The 24,302-nt window shown below is 40.1% G+C and overlaps 1 protein-coding gene across 3 annotated transcripts in view; it reads left to right on the top strand.

The window, feature by feature from the left end:
• STAMBP (STAM binding protein) overlaps positions 1–24,302 on the top strand; it is a 131,828-nt gene that overhangs the window by 81,415 nt on the left and 26,111 nt on the right. For all 3 annotated transcript variants that reach the window (XM_069214216.1, XM_069214214.1, XM_069214213.1), the window contains exons 4-7: positions 5,647–5,742; positions 18,186–18,546; positions 21,229–21,353; positions 22,175–22,312. In XM_069214216.1, the coding sequence (XP_069070317.1) occupies positions 5,647–5,742; positions 18,186–18,546; positions 21,229–21,353; positions 22,175–22,312 (720 nt within the window). The remainder of the gene's footprint in view (positions 1–5,646; positions 5,743–18,185; positions 18,547–21,228; positions 21,354–22,174; positions 22,313–24,302) is intronic.

Below are 24,302 nucleotides of genomic sequence, written 5' to 3'. Positions count from 1 at the left end.
TGCCCTCAAAATTAGAAGTGGGCACCCCATCCCCTCACTTACCTGGTGTTACCTGTTCTTTTCTTTGTCTTCTTTTCTCTTCTTTCTCCTTTTCTTCTTTCCTTCATTTTTACAAATAGGAGCCATGTTCTTCTTTCTCCCAGCATGCCCTTCTTCTACCTCTTTACCTGCATGTGTTAGGATCCTTTCCTAAAATGCCAGCTTCATCTATGTTCTCCTAAGGTCCTTTCCCAATCCAACTTGGCGTCTTTTTTCTTCCTGTCTTTCACTTCCTGTTTTAGGGTATTTAAGGAGTGGGATTCTTGCTCTCCTTGCGCTGCAACACTTCCTTTGGTGGTGATCACGCTCCGGTTGTTTTTCCCTCAGCCTTTTTTCTGGCCTGTTCCAGTTTCTTCCAGTATTTGTTTTCTTTTTATTGGAAGACTTACCTTTTTCTGTGCTTATTCTCTGCTCAAGGGAGTTCCAGCCATAGCGTTTTTTTTCCCTTTGGGTTTTTCCTGTGGGACTCCTTCTGGAGGGCACAGGCTGCCTTTTGACGTCCAATTGTCAGCAGCACTGTGGCTACCAGAAAGGGCCATCCTTACCTTGGTCAAGGCAGGACCTACAAGGATGGAGACCATCCTGCAGTTCCAGTCGGCCCGAGCCGTAAGCGATGAGTAAATCGTGACACACTTAGTTGTTAGTCCATCTGTTCTCCAGATGCTGTTTTAACCCCTTCTCTAGTGGCTCTATGCATTTGAGGAAGGACTGGAGTCTTTTCCTTATTTGATTTCCATCCCTAGTTGGCACAACCCAAATTCCTGCTTTTAATGTTAACTGGCATGGATGTCATTTAGGGTTCTTGAGAGGTCAGTTCTTGAGAGGTCACAGCTGTAGCCCCTGGCATGGCCATGGTGACACTTTGCACTGCCTTTGCAACTCCTGGCCTTAATGTTGGCAAAATCAGTGCCAAGGAAACAGGAGTGATCCCACACTCCTTGTGTTCTGTCTGTTTTATTATTCACAGTTAGTGTAAAAATAAAATAAAAAATAGCGTAATGAGCTGTAATTGGACCTATGGTGACAGCTAAGGTAAGTGTGTGTGTGATTGTGGGGGAGAGTGTGTTTATGTGAGAGAGAGTGTGTATATGTGTGAGCAAGTGTGAACTTAAGTATAAGATTGTGTGAGAGTCAGTGAGGGATATTCAGAGAGAATGTGAAGGTAAGCATGAGTGAGTCATAATGATTGAAATTTAGTGCTTACAAGTGAATGAAAATAAACAAGAATGAGTGTACGGAACTGAGAATGAGTGAATGAATGAGTGAGTGAGTGATTGTGAGTAAGATTGTAGTCTGATGCTTGCAAGTCTGTTGTTGGCTCTGGCATACTGGAGGTAATTTTTGTCTTATAGAGACTCACTTAGTAAAATAGTTGTGCTGGCATTTCTGGGGCAATTCTTAGCATGACCGACACCTGTAACAAAATACTGATAATGGGCATAGTAGAGGAAATTCTTGGCACATGGCACACCTGTGTATAAATGCTGGTACTAACATATTGTAGGTACTTCTTGATATAAATGAGGGTAAAACTGGCATATGGGAAGGCGACAACCATGACAAAATTCTGACCTGGACTTACAGATGTAATTTATGACATTATGGTCACCTCTGCTGTATGGATGGCATAAATGAAAACATTCTGGCACTGACATATTGGGGACACCCATGACAAAGTGCCCTGGCACAATGGAGCTAATTTCTGTCATATGGTGGCACACATAGCACATTTAGGAAAAATGGGACCTCCTCCTAGGGAGTGTCAGGTTTCCTTGGCTGTGTAACAAAAATATATGTGAAATTGTGCATTAAAATGCACTGTTTAACCACATTCTATTCAGTGTTATGTCAGGAGAGAAACCCCCTAAGGGGAGGCCTGGCTTTCTCACTTTGCTTGTTAACTAGAGTTTAGGGCAAGTGTTACGTCCCAAAATGTTCAAAATCAAGTCAGCACCATAATACATAGAACAGGGGTCTCCAGTCGTTTTGGTAAGGAGAGTTACTTATGTTGAATGAGAGATATCATGATCTACTAATATTATTAGTGTTGGAATAATGACCATGTCAGACAAAATTGTTAATGGTAACCATGTGCATGATTACAAGCAGTGGCCACCTCAGTGCATCAGGAATGGTTGCCAGCAGTAATGTAAAAATGTTTTAACAATGTGGAATACATTCACATATATAATTAATTAATGAATTAATAAAAATACATTTATAGAGCACACAGCTACTCCTGGGAATGTCAAGGTGCTGTAATGCATAACAGACATAGCTGCAATGCCCAGAGACAAGGTTAATAATATTAATAATCGTACCCAATGCCACATGATTTATCACTCATCTATCAGCTTTAAAGTTACTTTGGAAATTCAACCATTTTTTGCCAAACATCAGGTTGTGAGTTCAGAAAATGCACAGATTTTTGTCTCAAACACACACTTTCTTTTATTTTGTGTTGTGCATATATTAATTCAAATCGGCAAAAGCTTCTAATTCAGGAGAACTACTCCCAAGTAGGTGGAGAGCTACCACTAGCTCACGAGCTACTCGCAGGAGAAGCCTGACATAGATGGTATGTAAAATAGACCTTTGTCTGTGTTGTGTTACATTAATCATACAGTTATATTGAACTTCAGCAATGTCAATTATTATGATGTTATTAGTGTTAAAGTCAGGTGATACGATTTCCTGAAAGAAATTCAGGATCAGGGGTCATGATGTCGCTGCCTGTAATGTTATTAAGGTCAAAAGGTATGTGATGTCACTTCCACTACCTCTGGCTTTTTTGTGAATCAACACCCATGTTGTCTCTCTTTTCTGGGTTAGCTCATGCCCATTTGCAGATCTTCTTCAACCTCCATCTCTTTGATGGGTACTGTCCTGTCTTCTTCCCCACTTGATTCACAGATAGAAGGTCCAGGTGCATTGGACCAGGACCTTATTTCCTGCATTTTGACTGGCACTCGACTACAGTTCAAAAGACCCATAGTCTGCAGCACACTCCATCCTTGTATTGCCCTACAGCTGGGAACAGTATGTCTTCTGTGAAGACTATTTTGTACAGATCAGGGTATAGTTTTTAGATCGTTCATACCAGAAGGCACAAGCTGTCTGGTTGCCAAAGATTCTGTGTTGGTCTCTCTATTGTGTTTGTCTACTCCACACTTGTGTAGCTCTTTCCCTAGTGTGTTGCTTTGCTGTCCTCCCACCCACTGTTTCATTGCTCCCACTCCCTTAGTTGTTTTATTTTTATTATGCACTTTCATGGCAACTTTTTTTTTATTTATTTAGCACTCAAAGTGACATCCGCTATCCTAAAATGTTAAATAAAAACAGGTAAAATGGTGCCTGCATCATTCTGTAAGTGGAGGCTTGTGCACACACCTACAGATTCACTCTACTCATAACACTGGTCACATCATCTCTCCCTATTTTTTGTTGCCGATGCGGTGCAGCATCTGCAGTCTGCATTTGCTATGTCTATAGGTCCAAAAGGCAAGACCTATTGGCTTATGCAATGCTTGTTTTTTCTGTCGTCCTGCATGCCTGCATTCCTTTCTGGCCTCTGTTTTTCCAGAGCAAAATACCAAATTGTCTGATATAAATGGATAGTGTAAGGTACTCCCTCTTAAGATTGTGGTTTTGCATATAGATACATATCTGACATCTAATTTACACTAAGACCTACCAGTGTTTAAATCTTCTCACATATGACAAATCAAACACAAAATTTCACTTTGTCATCATTAATTAGACAAATAATCTATCGACGTTTAGAAGTTTTCTGTGAAATAAATTAATCCTTGCTGTTTCCAATTCAGTAAGAGAGAAGATTAATTAGAATCAGCTAATGCTAAACAAGTGCACATGAAAACCTGAGCACCAGGAGGTCATCCACCTGTCCATATTATCAGAAACCATTTCAGTTTGATCTGGGGCATTCAGGTTTGTGGTTAACACATGAATGATGTTTGCAGCATGTCAGATAAATAATTTTAGCTGCTCAGACTGTGGAGGATTAAGAAGCAAATTCTTTATGAATTCCAACATCCCACAGTGAGAAATATTTACTCATGGCTAAAGTTCAGAAAGGTTGCCAATCTGCACAGGAGTGGGAATCACAGCACATTTACCATAACACCAGATAGTATAGTGGTCCTAGAGAATGCAAAGAGCCCCACAGCAGCATCCAGAGATCTACAAACCTCTGTCAATATTTTAAAAAGTCAGAGTTCGTTCTACAGTTAAGGGAAGACTGAACAAGTATGGCTTTTGTTGATTGGTAGAAAAGAGAAAACCTTTTTTGTTGCCGACAGCACCTGAATGAACTACAAGAGTTCTGGAACTCTAAACAGATGAGATGAAAGTGGAGCTGTTTGGCTGTAATACACATCAGTGTGACTCAAGGGTGTGCACCCATAATAACCTTGTACCATACATCAAGGAGTGGTTATCATGGTTTGCTCTACAATCGAATCTAGGTACTTCCTAGTCAACGAGTCCACCTGAAGCAGTACTTAAGGCCTCACAGTATTTATACCGAGTAACAATATGTAGAAGCACAATGTCATTGAATAACAAGAAATTAATAACTAATACTAAATTCACAATCCTTCCATTCATAGTGTTAATGATTGTTATATCTAATCTTATCTGTAAAATTATTGATGACATTTGTAATTGTATCCCTCACATTATGCACTGCATTCAGTAAACAAGTTTTATTTTGCGTGATCATTCTGCGAGTTATGGATTGCAGACCCATCCATCACTGGTGAAGTTCACATTTTTTTAGGTTTTGTGTGGTTATCATAACTTCACTTTAACTATGGATTTTAAGTGAACATACATTTAAATATGTATATGTAATTTTGAATCTATATACATTTATTTGGCAACCTCCTAAAACATGATTACCAAACAAAAAAACTGTAACTTATACTTATGAAGGCCCCCAAAATAGATTAAGAGGACTGAAACATGAACCAATTCTGCATTGGTCCACTAATGCTTCAAGACTGTTGTCTATAAATATTTGCTTTCTGTTGTTAGTTGTTTATTTCTTTTGACTAATGATGTGTTTGTCATACAGTGAGCTTGTTGGTTAATAAATGCTGTGTTTTCCTGTTGTGGTAACTTGTAGATAGCCCTGTTATATCACATAGCTACTGCATTTTTTTCCCTAGCGCTGTATTTGTTAATCACTACACCTTGTTCCATATCGAATCTGAATCTCTGTGTGAAGTATATATGTTTCTACTGTGACTTATTTGAATTTAAACACATAAAAGCCTGGATCATCAAAATATATTTCAGTCATACAGCAGCAGACAATAAGGACCACGTATCCACACTACCAAAGTAGACCAGTGGTAATAGAAGATTTTCATACATAGCAAACCAACATTGGTGAAACAAGCAAATCGAAACCCAAACATTATTAATCTGGAAAAACATCAATCAAAGGTAAAAGGAAAAATAGAACAAAATGTGTGTACAAACTCTAGAAACCGGAGAGACCATAAAGTTGCTCTCAGAATAACTTAGCATCTAATTGTATCTTTGACTGTATTTGAAAATAAAAATGTTGTTTGTTTCCAGAAATTAAAGGAGATTGCATTCCCCAAGGCAGAAGAGTTGAAGAAGGAGCTGTTGAAAAGATATGCTTTGGAGTATGCGGCATACAACACGCGGAAGGTAGGTCTGAGCAGGCAGGACACTTTTTATTCTTTGTCACCTACCTCCTTCATGGTTGCTCCCACGTCCTCTCTTACTTTTTTCTTTCTTCCATCTCCCTGATACTTTTACATCAATGACATATTATGTTAAACTGTCCTGTCTCTTGCTATATTTGGGATTTATCTTAGAATATCAGGTGCACATTTAATGTGTTTGGCATGACTTGCAATGTAATAGTTCTCACCTCTATTTATCTGCATTGTTTGGCAATAAGCTGTGCACAGGTTTGTGCAGCCAGCTGTTTTGTAATGAAGGCCACACAGTAGTTGATATGGCTATATATCCTGGTTTTTGAAGAACCGTTGCCCTCATACCCCAGTGCCCTTCAGAAATGTGTCAAAGAAAGGTTGGTAATATAGTCATAAACCTGGTAGTGGTATACCTATGATTTAACCAATCTGGGCTGTATGTGTATATTTGTAATATATTTATAATATTTTTCCAAGACATAATAAAGAATCCAAACTGTCAGTATACGTTTCATTTGCATAGTTTAATACCAGGCTTTGATCTATATAACTGATATACTTTGCCTCCTGACCGCATACCTTAGCAAAACAAAATCTGACTTTGGTCTCTTATAGGAATGTTGGGAAAGTCCTGCCTGGACTTCAAAAAGGAACTCTGATGCCATTAAAATGGCAGGTTTTGTGCTATATAAATGCTAAGTAACTGTAAAAGTATACCTTGCTATGAAATATGCAATAAGGTCCTAAACAAACATAAAAATCAAATTAAGCCATCAAGTGCTCCAGGGGCGAATGGATTACTGATCATGCTCTACAAATCAATCAATCATGGCTTTTGGGCTGCCTGCTACTACATGTGCTGCAGGCCATCGCCTAACATTCAAAATCCCTGAACCTTGATCTGTCACCCATTTAATTCCTATGTATAAGAAAGGGAGCCAATCAGATGTAGACATCAACAGGCTATCACAATAGTAAGATCTACATACAAGTTATTTCTGGTGTCTAACAGATTAAATACATTTTTTTAGTTTTTCGCTACATGAATGCTTTAGGTAAAACCCAGGAGTAATGACAATGAAGATTTTTTTCCTGAACTGGTACTAAAGCAAGTTAATCGCACAAATGCATATGCTTCCATAGTGAACCATATAGCATTTTTTGCCAAAATCACCCATCGCCCTAAAATTGAGATGAAATTCGCAGGAATGGGGCCTCATAAGAATTCTGAAAGCTTTCTTGTCATTTACTTGAGTAAATGTATGTTTTGGCTAGGGACAGATTAGCTGAGAGGTTACTGTCACTAAAGGAAGGATCTGTCAATGTCCTTACATTTGTTTAATTTACATTTTGGCGGTTCTGCCATCAGTTTTTTCTGCACTCAACTCTGTTCATCATAATCTAGGTAATTATAAACTATAATTCTTAATGTTTGCTGTTGACTTAGTGATTTTAGATCAACCCCAATAGACCTTCAAAAGCTGAAACAGTGAACTGGTCTCCTGAACTACATAGCATCAAATCAATAACTTCAACATTATGTAAGTCTGCTTCTTATGAGCCTAGAGTGCCAAGGTTTCTCTATTTGAGGCTTTTCCAATCTGCAGTTTGTGAGATAATGGTAGCTCTCTAGCTCCATGTACGTAGCTTTAGTGTTTGCAGTCAACCCTACTAAATTAAAAGTTTTGCTTGGTTGAATTAATATATGTGCACCAAAGGGTAGCGTGTATTTAAGTTGAAAATGTGTGTATTTTCAGAACTCAAAAGCCCATAACCCAAAACCAGTCTGAATTTCCAAAACATATTTAAAGCTGATGTTCGAGTGAAAAAACTTGTGATATTTGAGAGGATGTATTCTGAGATCATAATTTGCATTTATTGTTTAACACATTTTATCAGTAAATGGAAGCACTTCAGGATGAATAGCACTTAAAAGAAAAATGTTATCTACAGGGAGTGCAGAATTATTAGGCAAGTTGTATTTTTGAGGATTAATTTTATTATTGAACAATAGCCATGTTCTCAATGAACCCAAAAAACTCATTAATATCAAAGCTGAATATTTTTGGAAGTAGTTTTTAGTTTGTTTTTAGTTTTAGCTATATTAGGGGGATATCTGTGTGTGCAGGTGACAATTACTGTGCATAATTATTAGGCAACTTAACAAAAAACAAATATATACCCATTTCAATTATTTATTATTACCAGTGAAACCAATATAACATCTCAACATTCACAAATATACATGTCTGACATTCAAAAACAAAACAAAAACAAATCAGTGACCAATATAGCCACCTTTCTTTGCAAGGACACTCAAAAGCCTGCCATCCATGGATTCTGTCAGTGTTTTGATCTGTTCACCATCAACATTGCGTGCAGCAGCAACCACAGCCTCCCAGACACTGTTCAGAGAGGTGTACTGTTTTCCCTCCTTGTAAATCTCACATTTGATGATGGACCACAGGTTCTCAATGGGGTTCAGATCAGGTGAACAAGGAGGCCATGTCATTAGATTTCCTTCTTTTATACCCTTTCTTGCCAGCCACGCTGTGGAGTACTTGGACGCGTGTGATGGAGCATTGTCCTGCATGAAAATCATGTTTTTCTTGAAGGATGCAGACTTCTTCCTGTACCACTGCTTGAAGAAGGTGTCTACCAGGAACTGGCAGTAGGACTGGGAGTTGAGCTTGACTCCATCCTCAACCCGAAAAGGCCCCACAAGCTCATCTTTGATGATACCAGCCCAAACCAGTACTCCACCTCCACCTTGCTGGCGTCTGAGTCAGACTGGAGCTCTCTGCCCTTTACCAATCCAGCCACGGGCCCATCCATCTGGCCCATCAAGACTCACTCTCATTTCATCAGTCCATAAAACCTTAGAAAATCAGTCTTGAGATATTTCTTGGCCCAGTCTTGACGTTTCAGCTTGTGTGTCTTGTTCAGTGGTGGTCGTCTTTCAGCCTTTCTTACCTTGGCCATGTCTCTGAGTATTGCACACCTTGTGCTTTTCGGCACTCCAGTGATGTTGCAGCTCTGAAATATGGCCAAACTGGTGGCAAGTGGCATCGTGGCAGCTGCACGCTTGACTTTTCTCAGTTCATGGGCAGTTATTTTGCGCCTTGGTTTTTCCACACGCTTCTTGCGACCCTGTTGACTATTTTGAATGAAACGCTTGATTGTTCGATGATCACGCTTCAGAAGCTTTGCAATTTTAAGAATGCTGCATCCCTCTGCAAGATATCTCACTATTTTGGACTTTTCTGAGCCTGTCAAGTCCTTCTTTTGACCCATTTTGCCAAAGGAAAGGAAGTTGCCTAATAATTATGCACACCTGATATAGGGTGGTGATGTCATTAGACCACACCCCTTCTCTTTACAGAGATGCACATCACCTAATATGCTTAATTGGTAGTAGGCTTTCGAGCCTATACAGCTTGGAGTAAGACAACATGCATAAAGAGGATGATGTGGTCAAAATACTAATTTGCCTAATAATTCTGCACTCCCTGTAGACTCCGCTTCTGTGAAAAAACATACTGTGGAAAATAATGTAGTCTGTTTGCTTTTTTTATGACTGCAAATATTTAAGTGAAAGTAATCTCCACAATGCACTGGCCTCTAACAATGTAAAACCAGGATCACAGAGATATTTAGTCGGACCATTAAATCGGGAGGTACTTCTAAATGTGATGATGTTTACGTTTAGACAGAGTAATATCTAAGAGCACACAAATTCACAATAAATGCAGCACTGCGTGTTCGTATTGTATGTAGTTTTCCAAAGTTATTAGACCTATTAAAAGATTTAGTTGCAATTCAAAGTGAAACCGTACGATACGAGATGTGGTAGAGTTTTAGGACACTGGTATTTCTAATAGTAAACCTCATTTTCTATCGGCCATCTGATTCTTAAAAAAGCTATGGATAGATTGAATGCAAATGTTTAGATAATGCATGGGATGTTCAATATTGAGATTTCTAGCAAAGCCAGAGCCATTTTCAGTAATTATTAATCCTTGCAAGGCGATTGCTCACGGTGACTATCAATATTTTTAGTTTACGTGTATATTTAAACAAACATGAACCTATAACCAGGCTTCTGTTATTCATGTTTCATGATTAAAATTAATATCATAGCCATGCACATTATTTTGATTACTTTGTTCCCCTAATAAATTAATCAAACAGCAGGGCCTTACCTACACTGTATGTTTACTTCTCCAAAGCCCTACTCTTCTCCAGTGCGGCCTAGATGACCTAATTGTTAAATATATTTTTCTCAATATATTTACAATGCCCATTCTGATGTAGTAGGTACAGCAACATATTTCAGTGTTTTTCTGTAGGATATGAATTGTGTGATAAATACCAGCCACTTAAATGTGTCTGATTATTTATTGTGATATTTAATTATAGTAATCTGCAGTTAGGTTGAATTGGCATTTTTGACAATGTTTCTGAGTACTTCAGCTCTGTCCACTCCTTCAGTGGTAAACAGTCTGATAATGTGTTTACTGGTCCGTTACTGACACATCAAAAACTTTCTACAGTCTCTTAAGCTTGTGTGCCCAAGCAGGAATATAATAGTTGGAGAAGAATACCACAATCAAACTAAAACCCCCCAAAATGTTCGTTTTTTCTTTAGGTCTCCTCTGGGCAAACCTTGGTTGACTTCTTACTGGGATCCCCCTATCTGTTTACACAGTTGCAATTGGATAATCACAGGGCTTATGTCAATGTGTAGAGTACTTTATCCTAACAGTGAATTCTGATGGATTCCATAAGAAAAACAGAAAAGCACAAAGGAGGACTTACAGGTTAACTGTGAGTCATAAAATTGCACATAATGGGCCCAGAAAGGATTAATAGTCTTGGAGGGTGTATCATGGTAACATGGTATAACTAAGTCTTCAGTCCTATGACTCTCACTGTGCCATTCTGTAACTGATAGCACACTATGATTCACCCAAAGCCGACCTATCTGATTTCTGGCATGATATAGTAACTAGGAATACAGTTCACCTTCAACCTTTATCATAAACCTTTGTCATAAATAGTGTGCAGAGGAGGGACTTCAGATATGACAAAGGAAATGCTGGCACATCATCAAACTAACCCCACTCCACCCATGGTAAGTTAGACAGTTACTCACTTGAACCCAATACAACAGGATTATTGAACACATTAACAGCATACAGAGAATTGATGCTGCTTGTACATCATGATGTTAAGGCCCTTCAGAGTACATAAAATGCGTTAAGTTTTTTTTTTTTTTTTTTTTTACTGCAGTCATTTTGAGTGGTAGAGCTCTTTACTAAGTTTATGAAATTCCAGACTTTGCTTGTCTCTGTGTCAATAAATTTCAAAACTTAAGAGTCCCAAAAACATTTTTGTCTCTTGTGTTAGGTGTAACAAATTGGGTTATTAAATGAGGGGGATAAGTACTCACCTCAAGTAATAATCACAGCCTTGGCAGTCTGAACCACTAAAGTCACTGATGAGCTCTATCCCTTTATTAGCTATGGCACAAAGCAGACAGAGTTAACATTGAGGCAATGTATAAAATATTTATGCAGAACTAAAACAATAATAAAGTCGAAATGCAAACAATTACAATCTTAAAATGAATTAGAAAAATAGAGTAAAATAGAATGACAAAAATCAAATAAGGGTATCCAGTTATATGATTTTTTAAAGTTTTAAGAAGAAATAGTGTCAAGAAGCACAAAGAGGCCAATGAAAGTCAATAGTCAAGTAGAACAGGACTTAAGCGCAGTTTGACGCTGACTGCCATTGACCACAGGTCAGATAGATTAACCAGATTCCTCCTGGTCAAAGGATTTACCATTTGACTGTAGTCCTTAAGCCTTAATTCACGACAAGAGTATACTTCTCAGGCCCCCTTCCCTCCCCCAGGACCTCAGGGTAGTCACTTACAGTCTCCCAGGATTGCAGGCAGCATTCAACAGGATAGTCCAGTCCAGGTCCATTTGTCACTGGTCAGTTGAGCAGTTGCAGGAAAAGCACTCTTGTGTCTTGCTGTGTCTCTGTAGCTGTAACAGGTCAGCCTTATGATCCTTGTTTCCACTTTCTCCTGGATAGAAGAGAGCGAACATGTTCACTCCTCCAGGGCTGTTCTCAGGTTGCAGACAGCAGGAGCTGACTTTTCTCAGGCCCAGGAGTGTACTGAAGTGGGTGCTTAGAGGTGTCACATGATTGCCTGCCATAAGCTAGTGGGTGGTAATAACATCAGGGAATGCCCGAACCAATGGGACAAAGTTTCTCTTGGTCAATTCTACCCACTTTGGGCATTATCAAGATGGCCAAAGTCTTTGGCCACACTGATCTTGGGTTCTGAGGGCTGGGTGTGCGTGGAGAGTGTACTATGGTAATCCTAAATTGTACACTAAAATCCAGTTTTTGGCAGGCCCTGTACCTCCAACTAACTCGAAGACAGAGGTCCGTTCAAATCAAAGCTGAGCTTTCAGCATCCATACAGTAGATACAAATGTTATATAAAAACACAGCAGACCTGTCACACAGGCTGTGACACTGCAATGTCGTTGCAGTGTGACTAGGGCTTGACTGACTGATATGACAAAAGAAGGGCCATGCCCAATTTTGAGCTAACATTTGCCTGTGACTGGGGAGGCCTCTTAGAAGTGCACCTCATATGTCACATGAAAACCCCGAGCAGTACTGTGAAATAGGATGTGACATTCAAGCAGGAATTGACACTTTAATGTTAAAGGGGATCTTCTAGGCTCACCTGCATAGTTTGTCAGGTTCAGATGCCCATTCAGGTCAAGCTGTTGTTTGTCCTGAAAGCAGTTCACACTTCACCACAGGGGAGCCATCACTTCCAGGTCACTGTTGAAAGACACTGAAAGGTCCTAGAAACCTTAGGCAGGCGAAGGGTAACTTTTCAGAAGTACCTTTTCTGTAATAGTTAGACCAAATTCAACTTTACCAATACATTGAATTTTGTTTACCCATTAAAAAGAGCTCTTGATTTTTTTTCTCAAGCTATTTCCTAACCAAAAATAACATTTATTAACTTTAAACATTTACATGACCTACTCATAAACACCATGTATCCTGCTGTTGTAATGGGCAATAAAGCATACTTGTGGGTGACTTATTGATATATAAAAGGGGAGTTTAGGCGTGTCAAAAGGGATTATTTTACAGCTCAAGTTTAAGGTTTAAACCTGCACAGCCGGGCTGCTAGTGGCAGGCCTGCATTCATGGTTGGATTGTCACTGCAGTGGGTGACACAGTGGGTGCTGGTGACATTTATCTTACAGACCCTGGGTATCTGTGGTTACCATATTCCCATGGATTTAGGGATAGGTTAAATATGCCAAACGGGTATGCCAATTACATTTTATTGAAAGGTGGAGCACAAGCACTTTACCACTGGTTAGTTGTGGTAAAGTGCACAGAGTTCCGTAGCCAACAAAAGGTCGGGTTCAGCAAGAACGTTTGTTGTACTAGATCAGGGTGGATTTACCTCTAGATGTCTACTAGCTGTTAAGTGCATATCATTCTCCTAGTGGGTTTTATCTTCACACAAATCCCTCACGATGCTCTTTAAAGCAGGGAGATTTATTTATGTACAAGTGAGTGGGCAAAGTAATATCACTGGCAATGATGAAAGGACTCAGGAAATTGGCAATTCTATAGAAGTAGTAGAGCACGTTTTTCAAGTTAACTTTGAGTCCACTCTAGAAATTGTTATCCATTTTCATACCGAGGGCTACAACTCAGTCGAAATAGATGTAAAATGGTCTTGTTTTTTATACTGTTTTGAACTTAGTTGTGATGTCTTTCACCAGCTGGATAATAACTTTAATAAATTATTCCGTACCAGTGACATTGATTAATGGTTCATTATTATCTGTTGCATTTAATTGGTGGTGCTACAAGTTTGGTTTCAGTGTTCAGAAATCAGCAAATTAGACCAAGGGCCCAGGTGAACCGCCAAGAGACTATTTTCCAAATCTGCCAGTGACCAGCAGTGAATAAAGTAGAGCGTTTTTAACAGAGTCTCAGCCATCAGTATAGTGAATTAAGTAATTGGGGGTGTACCATGATTTGCCAGTTTGGATTTAACCTGCTGCAGCCTAAATATACCCTGTAATGTCAGCAGTAGTTGAGGGACACGTCACAGAAAAGTTGTGGAGATTTGCAAACAGTTGCAAAGATTGAACAAAATTACCACAAATCCCCATTGTTATGTTCTTAAACTGTGAAGTGCTGTCTATGTTTGAGACCCCTGTACAACTATAAAGAGATCAAACTGGGATAGAAGATGTACGTTGGGGCATAGTAAAGAAGCCTGGGCAGCAAGATGAAAGAAATGGAACTGGCGAATGTCACAGCACACACACACCCACAGCCCATCCCCCTCTTCCTTCCCCAGTAGTGCATATTCTGCCTGACGTTACTAGACATAAAAGGACTCTAAGTGTAACATAGAGAGACTCTTAAAAAGTGACAGAAGCGTATCGTATTTACAACCCAAAATATTAGACCATGATGGAACTGTAAGTCTACCAGCAGATGAAGCCTGCAAACAACTTATCAGGAATACAGTATAGGAAAACTTGGAGGCTTGGGAAGCCAGAATTTAATGTTTAGGTCAAATAAAACATTCATTCAGATGATGACTACCCCTATGCTTACTCTGCTATCATTTAGATATAATACATAGTGTGTCGAACTGCTCTGAGAGAGAGATCTGGACACTGAAAATCATGTGCACTCACAGGTGCAACAGAATCCTTAGTAATTGCAGTTCAGCTCTTGGATCAAGTAGCCACCAACATATATATACTCAAGTCCTGACATGAAGATATTAAGATCATAAACTTTTGAAAGTTCACTATGTGTATCAGAGGCAGAATAAATTAAAGATAACCTACCAAGTCATGAACAAAGGAATACTTTGCCCCAGTAGGATAATTAGCTTGCTAAGTTACTTCGGAGGAAGGTGTCTGATTGATACTGCAGTGTTCTCTGCACTGGTCATACTTGAGATGCTTAACTTACCTGAAGACCCGAGGCATTACCTCTTGGGTCGATTGGCAAAGAATCCTGTCCGCTTGTCTGTCATCAGTGTTCTTAAAAGATTCTAAGTTGACTGATTTGTATTCAGAACTAGTACTACAATAACTGTGGGCCAGAGGAGAGTTTCGGTTGGATATATTCCTTGAGGGTGCAGCATTTGCTGTCTGCTTCCCACTGCTGCCACTGAGTTAGTCACTATAGGACTGCAGCCTAAAGAGAAGGTCTTATCTGCATCAGCAGCCTTGGAGGGACTGGTCCTTTTTTGGTGTCTGAGTAGCAAAAAATGATTAAATATCTTCATTGCACAGAATCCTTCACTCTGCCAACTTTCAAGTAAAAGCATGATATGCTGCAAAACAGAACTCCATCCTGCTGGTCTGCAACATTACAGTTCCTTCCTTTCCTGCTGCCAAATACATCCTCGAATTGTATTAATAGGAGGTCTGAGCTGCCAAATACATCCTCAAATTGTATTAGTAGGAGGTCTGAAGTTGGCCTTTGTAACAACATTGAGCAGCTAAACCAAGACCACAACCAGGGCAGCAAATCTAAAAAAAAAAGTACTCCATCTGCTTTAACAGCAAACACGGCACAGAACGACGCCACCAAAAGGAGCTGATTGGGGTGTGGGGAGTGAAAACAAACATTGCTTAAGTCCACCCCTGACCCTGATAAAAGCTAGCCTGACAACCAACAAATGGGTTTGTAAACTAAGCAACATAAATAACAAAAACATCACCATGCATGTACCATGACGATGTTGCACAGGATCAATTATTGACCTTTCAGAGGGACAATTAAGAGGCATCGCTTGACTAAGAGAAAGAGCTCACAGAAGTCCTGACTGATGTAGCCTTCAGGCTGCCATTTTCCTTTGAATCAACTGGGGCCCAGGAAAAAAATGTGAAAGTTTTAATTCTAGACAATCCTCTAAAATCTGTTATGGTTCCTCATACAATGTTAAAATACTATGTCACATTTCAAAAATTTGAGAACTCACATAAGTTCAACGCTTAAAACATGGAAAATATAATTTATTATATTTTATTCTTGAACAATGAAGACCATTATTTTTTTCACGAAAAAGCAGAGATATTTCCATTAACGTATTTTACATTTTGAGAACATGTCCTTGTTCAGCTGTCCTTAATGGGCCATAGTAAAACATGACTGTATAGGCAGAAATAAACCAACATAATGAGCATTAGAGAGCAACATCTTGACCAAGCACTCCAATTTGCAGTTAGTCATTTATATAGACGAGAAATCATTAAGCTACTTTAACAGAAAAGAGGCTCTATTGTACAATACTTGCAAACCAAGTATATGTGAAAACAAAACCATTACAACTATAGCACTATTTAAATTGAATGCAAGCTATTTAAATTGGATGCAAATTTTACTTTGGTACATGCTTTTTAGGAGTTCCAAGTGCCAATCAGTTGATGGCTATGTATTTATGTGTATAATATTTATATTGCATGAACCTAGCGAAAAGAAAGCTGGGATATTTCCCTTAACGTATTTTTCATTTTGAAAACATGTTATTGTTCAGCTGTCCTTAATGGGCCATAGTACAACATGACTGTATAGGCTGAAATAAAACATCATATTGAGGATTAGTGAGCAAGATCTTGACCAAGCACTGTAATTTGCAGTTAGTCATTTATATAGACAAGAAATCATTAAGATGGTTTAACAGGAAGAGGGCTGTATTGTACAATACTTGCAAACAAAGTATATGTGAAAACAAAACCATTACCACTATTGCGCTATTTAAATTGAATGCAAATTTTACTTTGGCACTTGGAACTCCTAAAAAGCACGTACCAATCAGTTGATGGCTATGCTTTTATGTGTATATTATTTATGTTGCATGAACCTAGCCAAAAGAAAGCAGAACACTGTACATTGTCAAATATTGAAAACCAAGTTTGATCTTGCTGGTAAAACAAATTCATTATAAACACTTTCTTTTTCAAGTGAATTTCTCCGTCTCTGTAGGATAGTGGTTTGTACATGTGGAACCCAGAATGCCTAGAATTTTAATAAAAATGAGTGAAAATATATATAACAAACTTTGCAAACAGATTGCCACTCTGTTCTTGATAGTGCCATTTTTTTGCAACTATGCACACTATGCGTCCTCTTGATTGGTGCGAAATGTCCTGGAGTAAATACACCACTTGTTCTGTATGCACACTATGGTTACATGACCTATTTCTTTGAAAGGTGCGGTTATTGAGCCCAGAAATCCCTCCATGGTGTTATCTTCCCAAATGAAACACATTCACAAGTTGTGTGTCAGCTACATACTCTTATAAGGGTTAATCTACCCAGTCATGCTACAGTCACTCAGATGCCATAGTGTCCCTAACCCCTTGAGTAGCCCACCCCCATCCTTCCGGAGTACCCGTGTTTCTTTTCAGAATTGTCACCCATCTAATCTAGATAGAGGACAGTTAGCAGTGACACACAGCTAATGATGTATACAGGTGTGGGAATAGTTTCCTTAATATCTCTGGTTCTCCTTAATATCAGGCCATGCCAATGATCTCCGGCTGGGAAGTGTGAAGGCATTTGTAGTAGCTGTGGCCATGGCAATGTATCTCGGTAATAACTCACCCACAGGTTTGGTAGCTATTATTGGTGACTTGCAGGTTGTGACCAACTTGCTGCCCACACAAGGCAGATTTAGTCCCATCAACTTCCCTCTGTTTATCATCCCTCGTGAAAAAACAAGTTACGCGACATGAATAGTCATGAGGAACCTGACAGAAATTAGCTTGACCCTGTCATTTTCAGTCTCCTTGGTATTCCTTACCAACGATTGTTCAGATAGCACTTCATGAGTGCCCATTATTTGCACATTAAGTTGGGATTATTGGAGGAAAAATGTTCTTAGAAGGCTCCGTGGCTTCCCTAGTCCTGTGTGTATGGTGAAGACAATTAGAATTGAGTTTAATAACATGCCTTGGGGAGATGGCAGCTAAGTCCAGAACAATTCATCAATAATGGCATGAACTTAACCTTGTAATTTTTATGAAAAAGCATAACCACCCTGTTGAGTGTGTTTATTGAATCGGATTGCTGTTTTAGGGTAATGTTTTTCACTCCACTGTTGTTCACTCCTTGATCCAATGTTGCAGCACATTCTGTAGAAAGAATCCTGGGCTTTGTCTGAATTCTGGAACGCATTTTAGTACTTTTGAAAACAAGTGCCTGGTGAATGTTGATGGGGATTATTTCTAATTTCTGACAGTAGTGGCAGTGTTTGAACATTGCCTTGAAGTTATGAGTGTGCCACTGACGTTTCACTTCACTGTTGACTCATCTGATGTGTGTTTCCCCATGTAGAAGCAAGAAGAGGAGGAGCTGGCTCGTCAACAAGTGCTGCAGCAGCAGCTGGAGGAAGAGCGTCAGCGGGTGGCACAGATAAAAAAGCAGCAAATCGAACATGAGCAGTTCATAGCCTTTGAGGAGATGATGCGACGTAAGGAGTTGGAACAAGAACGCCTGAGGATTCTGGGGGATTTTGGCAAGCCAGCTCCAGGAGTTGAGCCAGTTGGGGGCCCACTCATACCAGGAGTGAAAGAACCTCCCATTGTAACTCCATTTCCCACTCCCCAACCAGCACAACCTTTGCCAAGTGCTCCCTCAGCACCTCCAACAGTGGACAGATCTTTGAAGCCTGGAAGCATTGCCAACAGTGAGAACAGTAAGTCATTCCCAAGTACTGAATTTGTGTACTGCGCATTATGAATATGAAGGCTAGTCTCTCTGTTTCAATAGAAATACTGAGAATAGAGAATCTGAAGGCTAATGTGGACACCTTTATAGGATTATTTTCCGTATAGACTTTGAGGGTTAAAACACAAGTTCTTACAAGGTAAAGGTAGGTCACCAATTATAAATCAGGGCCTCAGATGCTGCGTGTAGTTACAGAGCATAGTTTAGGCAGGTAAAATGTAAATGTAGTGGGACACTAGTTGGGTCCTGACAATAGAGAATGTAAAGGATAACCCCATGGCCTTCTTTAAACTACAAGGCAATTAATGACTGTTAGGCATAGTACCTTGACTTGCTGAGCACAGGCATAGCAACAGTATCCTTGCCTTATCTCTCCTTTCTGGGCTGGGCCTGCCATCTTGCAGTAGGGCTTTCTGTACAAGATGTATGCCTGGAAAAGAACACTCCAGCCTGACATATCTTGGTCACGGTCTGCCCCAATACTTCCTAAATTAACCATTATGTAGAGGTTATGATTCTGGGAGGCAGGTGCAGCCTGATAAGAAAATTCACATTGAATAGGATGGCTTGTTTGTAAATGGGGTTTTCTAACATTGGTATCTGCTCTCCAAGCTCAAAATGAAAAAAGACAGAGCTATAAGCACCTCTGTTTAAAAAATAAATACATAAAAATTATGGGTTAGGATTCACTCCGATATCCTTCTGATGCTACCCAACCACCAAGAAGGGTTTCAGTTACGGGTGAGTCTTGCAGTTATAGGTTTGTATTTTCACCCAGTCACATTTGTTTCAACAACCGATCATTGAAAATGTACCATTGCGCCCTACCCCATTTTAGGTATTTGCAGACAGTCTTTCACTTACCCACTTTTCATATTTGATAACTTTAGGAGTTGGATTTTTCCAAGGCTTCTATAATCTTTTTGCCATCTTTACTTTCTACACTTCGAGACCTTCTAACTATGTTTTCTAAGTTTAGGCTGTGTCAAAGACTCTAGTAGTGTTCACAGAATAGGAAACTCTTGTTGAAATAGCAAGTGTCACCTAGAAAAGGTGCAAGACACTCTCAGGCTTTGATTGGTCAAAGGACAGTACTTGCAAAGTTCCTGTAAACCACAAGGCAACCCTAAGCATATCAAGCTGTACCTTTTCAGGCGTGAGTAGCCCACACATTCCAAGGATCTGAAGCGGTCTTCCTGGCATTACAGTATTTCTAGTTTTGTGTTTCTCCTTTAAGCTCTACAGGTACCTGAATGCAAGGAAAAAAGAAAACAATTTTGGATGAGATATTCCCCTATGCCATGGGGCCTCTTGAGATCTCTGTAGCCGAATTTCTAGTTGATTAAAAATTTTCAAAAACTCTATTGATTCTTCCAAAGGTTGTGCCATTGACATTACCCATTCAGTTGGCAAGGTGTATTTAGCTAATATTGCAGTTAGTACTAGTGGTTAGAGTGTTACAAAGCATTTCCTGTTTTGACCAGAGAAGCTTTTTTAGTATGTCAGTAAGAAACCTACTTTCCTTTATGTTGCCAAATGAAGACTATCAGCAGACCTCGTTGGCCAGTAGTGCCACCTTCTCTCCGAGAGATGAGGGCCTTAAAAAAACCACCAACAAAAAAAACTGTGATTGGGACCAGTGCCCATTTTCATGTCTCAGCAGCTACAATCAGCTTTTGCTTTTTTTAGACAGACTTAACTGTTCCAGTAAAAAACATACTTAGAGTGGGTTTTGAGTCACACCTGGAGTATGACTGGATGGCCTTGTCTGTCTCAGTTGCCTCCCCTTTATTTGATGACATTTCTCCCTATTCTTATGTTTGTACCACTGAGGAGCAATTCGGTCTCACACTCTTCTGACTGAATGAGTTGTGCCCTGCCACTGTTTACCTGATGGAGCACTTTAAAATAAAAAGTTTTTTCAGCCCTACAGTTCCATATCACAGCCTCCCTGTTTTCCATATGCCCCCTGTACTGTTTCCAGCTCCGCAATCAGCAGAAAGCATTTGTAAAGCCAATATCTTAAGTGAGACTTATTGGCTTTGCGAATGTTGGTTTATCCTGCAATCGCACGATAGACATTCCCTTTTAAAAGAGCTGTTGAAATGTTGTATATTGACTTACCTGTGTGTCATATTGTGAGCCAATCAAAACAAAATACACAGTAATAGGTATTTTGTTCCTTTTTACCCATTACTAGTTGATCTTGTACATTCTAACAAGAAGTAGCCCAAGAAGTGATTCCCATATTAGCTTACCACAGTTGAAATATGGCCAATTGTTTAGATTTGAGTGGTAGCAAAAACATGATCCCCGATGTGCCCCTTTAACAAACTATGTTAACCATCAGAATGGAGTTTTTTTTTTTTTTTCAGGAGTTTGCTGAGCAGCCTGCTCTTGAAAACTCCATATTAACTGCAGGAGAAACAGACTTGATTGTCCAACTGAGCCCTCAAAGTAGTTATGCTCTCCTCTTTGGGAGTCAGAGCAAGAATCTGGGGTAAATGAAGATGGACTTTTAGGACTGCATATTAGTTGCTATAGACAAATATATCTTTAATAATGTGTGTCTGAAGATTGTTTTATATTTCTTACATTCTCTACTTTCTTTTTGTCTTTTTGTTTAATTTTTTTTTTTTCTTTGCTTGAGATGGTATGATTGACGGCCTTAGACACGTGAGTGTTCCCAGAGATCTCTGTATCAAATTCCTGCATCTGGCTGAACTCAATACATCGAAAGGAGTGGAGACGTGTGGGATCCTGTGCGGTAAACTGGTACAGTAACATTATCTTTGTTTGCTGTTGATAATCTGGCAGGCTGTAACTTGGAGACTGTCACACTCCTCAGTTGAAAACCGGATTGCCCTTCACCTGGAAGCCCAATCTGTCCTGTATCCCTAAGTCTGCCACTTGTCCTGATGGGCTGAGGCACATCCTTGTTGCATTTTAAGTCATTGCCAGTTTTTCCTGAGCTAGACCTAAACTGGTATATTGGAGAAATTGGCTTGGCTTCTGAAAAGCTATCTGTTGGGGCTAACCCTAGTATCCTTTAAAGCATAGGTTGGGCAGTGTCCCTGATTTTCATTTGAGGAGCTCTTCACAACAAGATGCATTATCTGTTTGTCCCTCAATTAAAAGATTAACCTATTGGTCATAACAATACACTTGTTCCAAGAGAGAGATTTCTCCCTAATTAAGTAAACAAAAAAAGTGTAAGCTGCCTGACTCCCAGTACATCAGAGATGCAATTAAGTGTCCCTGGGACTTTTTTATCATGATTTCTTTATGTTGGTCAGATTTGTTGTCTTGGGCCCTAGGTATTTGCATGTTGCTACACTGCACTATTAACCTTTGATAACTTGTACTGCATGATGCTTCTGTGAAGGGTATTGTCAGTACTCTGGGTGCTAGGGGTCATGTTTTTTATATCTCTCTTGCTCTCTCTTTTTGATCTCCTAGAATGCTGTGTAAACTGTGGCCTAGCTGACATAGTTGCTTCTAATATACTGATATATTCAGCATAACCTAACACCACCATAATAGTCACCAACAGCAACGTTAAGTATTGCTTACACCTGCTGTCTACTGTATTTCAGATGAGGAACGAATTCACCATCACCCATGTGATTGTTCCAAAGCAGTCAGGAGGCCCCGACTACTGCAACACCGAAAACGAGGAGGAACTGTTCTTGATTCAGGACCAGCACAGTTTAATCACTCTGGGTTGGATTCATGTAAGAAGTCCACAAAATCAGTATATGCCTACATCAGTATTGTAGCAACTGCAAGTACTACAGAATCAATATTTGCCTGTGTCAGTTCTGCAGCAAGGGTGCTGGGGCCTTAATGCAAGTGAGGATTCTGGGACCTCTCCGGGTTGGTAAAAGCCAAAAACAATTGGGGTGCAGTAAGCCCATCATATCCCTATGTGCTGGTACCAGAGCCCCTGCTGCACAAAAGATGACTTCACTTCAGTGTTCTGTGTCAATAGTTGATCTTGAGCAAAGAAACCACTCCCTCCCTAAAATGTGGATTGACTGGGAGGCATTTGCTGTTAGTTGAATACCTCAGCCAAGTAAAGTTGATAGAAAAAAAAATGAAAGGACTTTTATTGGTCACATTACCAAAAAGGTCTAATGCCAAGTCCCTGACTGTAAATATGGCAACAATATAAAGCGTCCAAATTTTGTATTGGTTTACCACAGGTCTTCAGTTGAAGCTAAGCAAGCTAGCTGCCTCCACTCTTGATCATCCCTTTATTCCCTCTAGCAATCACATAGGTACCTACATTTTGATTCAATGAAATTCATGTAAGAAAACTATAGGAAGCTGACTCTTTCCATAAAGTATACCAAAATGAGGTATATCTTCCAGAGAGTCCAGGTATCCCTTATCAGTGAACAGGGTCTTGCTTTAACAATCCCAAGGTGGTCGTTTTGTGGTAGTGTGGCCAAGCAGCCTTAGTCTTATCAGAGGGGAGTGTTAGGCACTTGCTGCACACACAGTTAATAAATGAGACACACACTCAATAAGGAAATCCGAGACCAATTTAGAAAAATAACACAGTATTGTATATTTGTATTAGACACCAGATCCTCAGAATCAGGTAAGTACTTTAGATGTTTTTTGATTTGTACAAGTAAACTGTAGAAAATCACAGTTATCAGATTTGAGGCATGAGCCTCTAACGCGGTAATGTTCCCCTGTGGGAGAAACATTCACTGCATAGGTATATTTACAAACGGGTGTGAAAGATCTCCTTTGGGGAGTTCTCAAGTCCAAAGGTCCAAGAAACCACCAGCAGTTCGGGTCACATGGTCCTGGGAAGTCGGGGTGCAGACGTACTGGCCACGTTAGTAGCCTCAAGCACTATGCGGGTGAGCTGTCAAAGTTTAAATGGGCCTGTCAAAAACAGGGTCTGCAAGTAGGGGCTTTCAGACAGGTCCCAAGGAACCCAACGGGGGCTCAACTCGTGGAGATCCTTGGGCCAAGGGGACACTGTCAGAAGACGTGTACCCGGGCTGTGGGGTTCAGGTGCAGAAGTGCTGGCTGGCATGTTAATTGGTTGTCCCTGCAGATGAGAAGAAAGAAACACAACAAGACAACTTCTAGCTTGGAGCTGGCCTCTGTTGAAGTCCCGTGACGTGCAGGTAAGTTTTGGCAGCGGTTGTGTTCGCATTGAACACAAACAAGCCTTGGTGCTTGCAGCTGGCAGTGGTACCTGGGGTATTAGTGCAGGGAGGCTCCGGGCAAGCCCAGTGTCTCAAAGACTGGAAGGGTCAACTGAGCTGTACTCCTGGACACCAGTGATCCTCTTCCTGGCAAGTTGCTCCCTTGATGGACACGGTGGTCAACAAAACGGGGAACCGGACACTTGCTGTTGGTGGCTGCAGGGAAATGGCTCCTCCACTCCGAGGCAGATGCGGGTTGGTTGGGGTAGAGCTGGTAGCTCTCTGAGGCTTCTGGAGGATGCACAGCTGCAGGAAGAGACGGGTCTTTGCGATTGTCTGGACTGAAGCGGGTAGGCAGGGTTTGGCGCCACAGTTCTCGCACTGGTCAGCACTTATTTGTCTTTTTTCTTCTTTGGCCAGTCAAATCTGAGTTCCTTGTGTCAAGGGACCATCTAAATACTGAATTTAGACATTAAGGGGGCTGTAGGGTAGTAGTTAATGGGCTACTTACTGCTGGGGTGACTACACCCCCTACATGACCACTTCCTGTGGG

The sequence above is a fragment of the Pleurodeles waltl genome, chromosome 11 (genome assembly GCF_031143425.1).
Source record: "Pleurodeles waltl isolate 20211129_DDA chromosome 11, aPleWal1.hap1.20221129, whole genome shotgun sequence".
Classification (NCBI taxonomy): domain Eukaryota; kingdom Metazoa; phylum Chordata; class Amphibia; order Caudata; family Salamandridae; genus Pleurodeles; species Pleurodeles waltl.
This window is presented reverse-complemented; position numbering and strand designations above follow the sequence as displayed.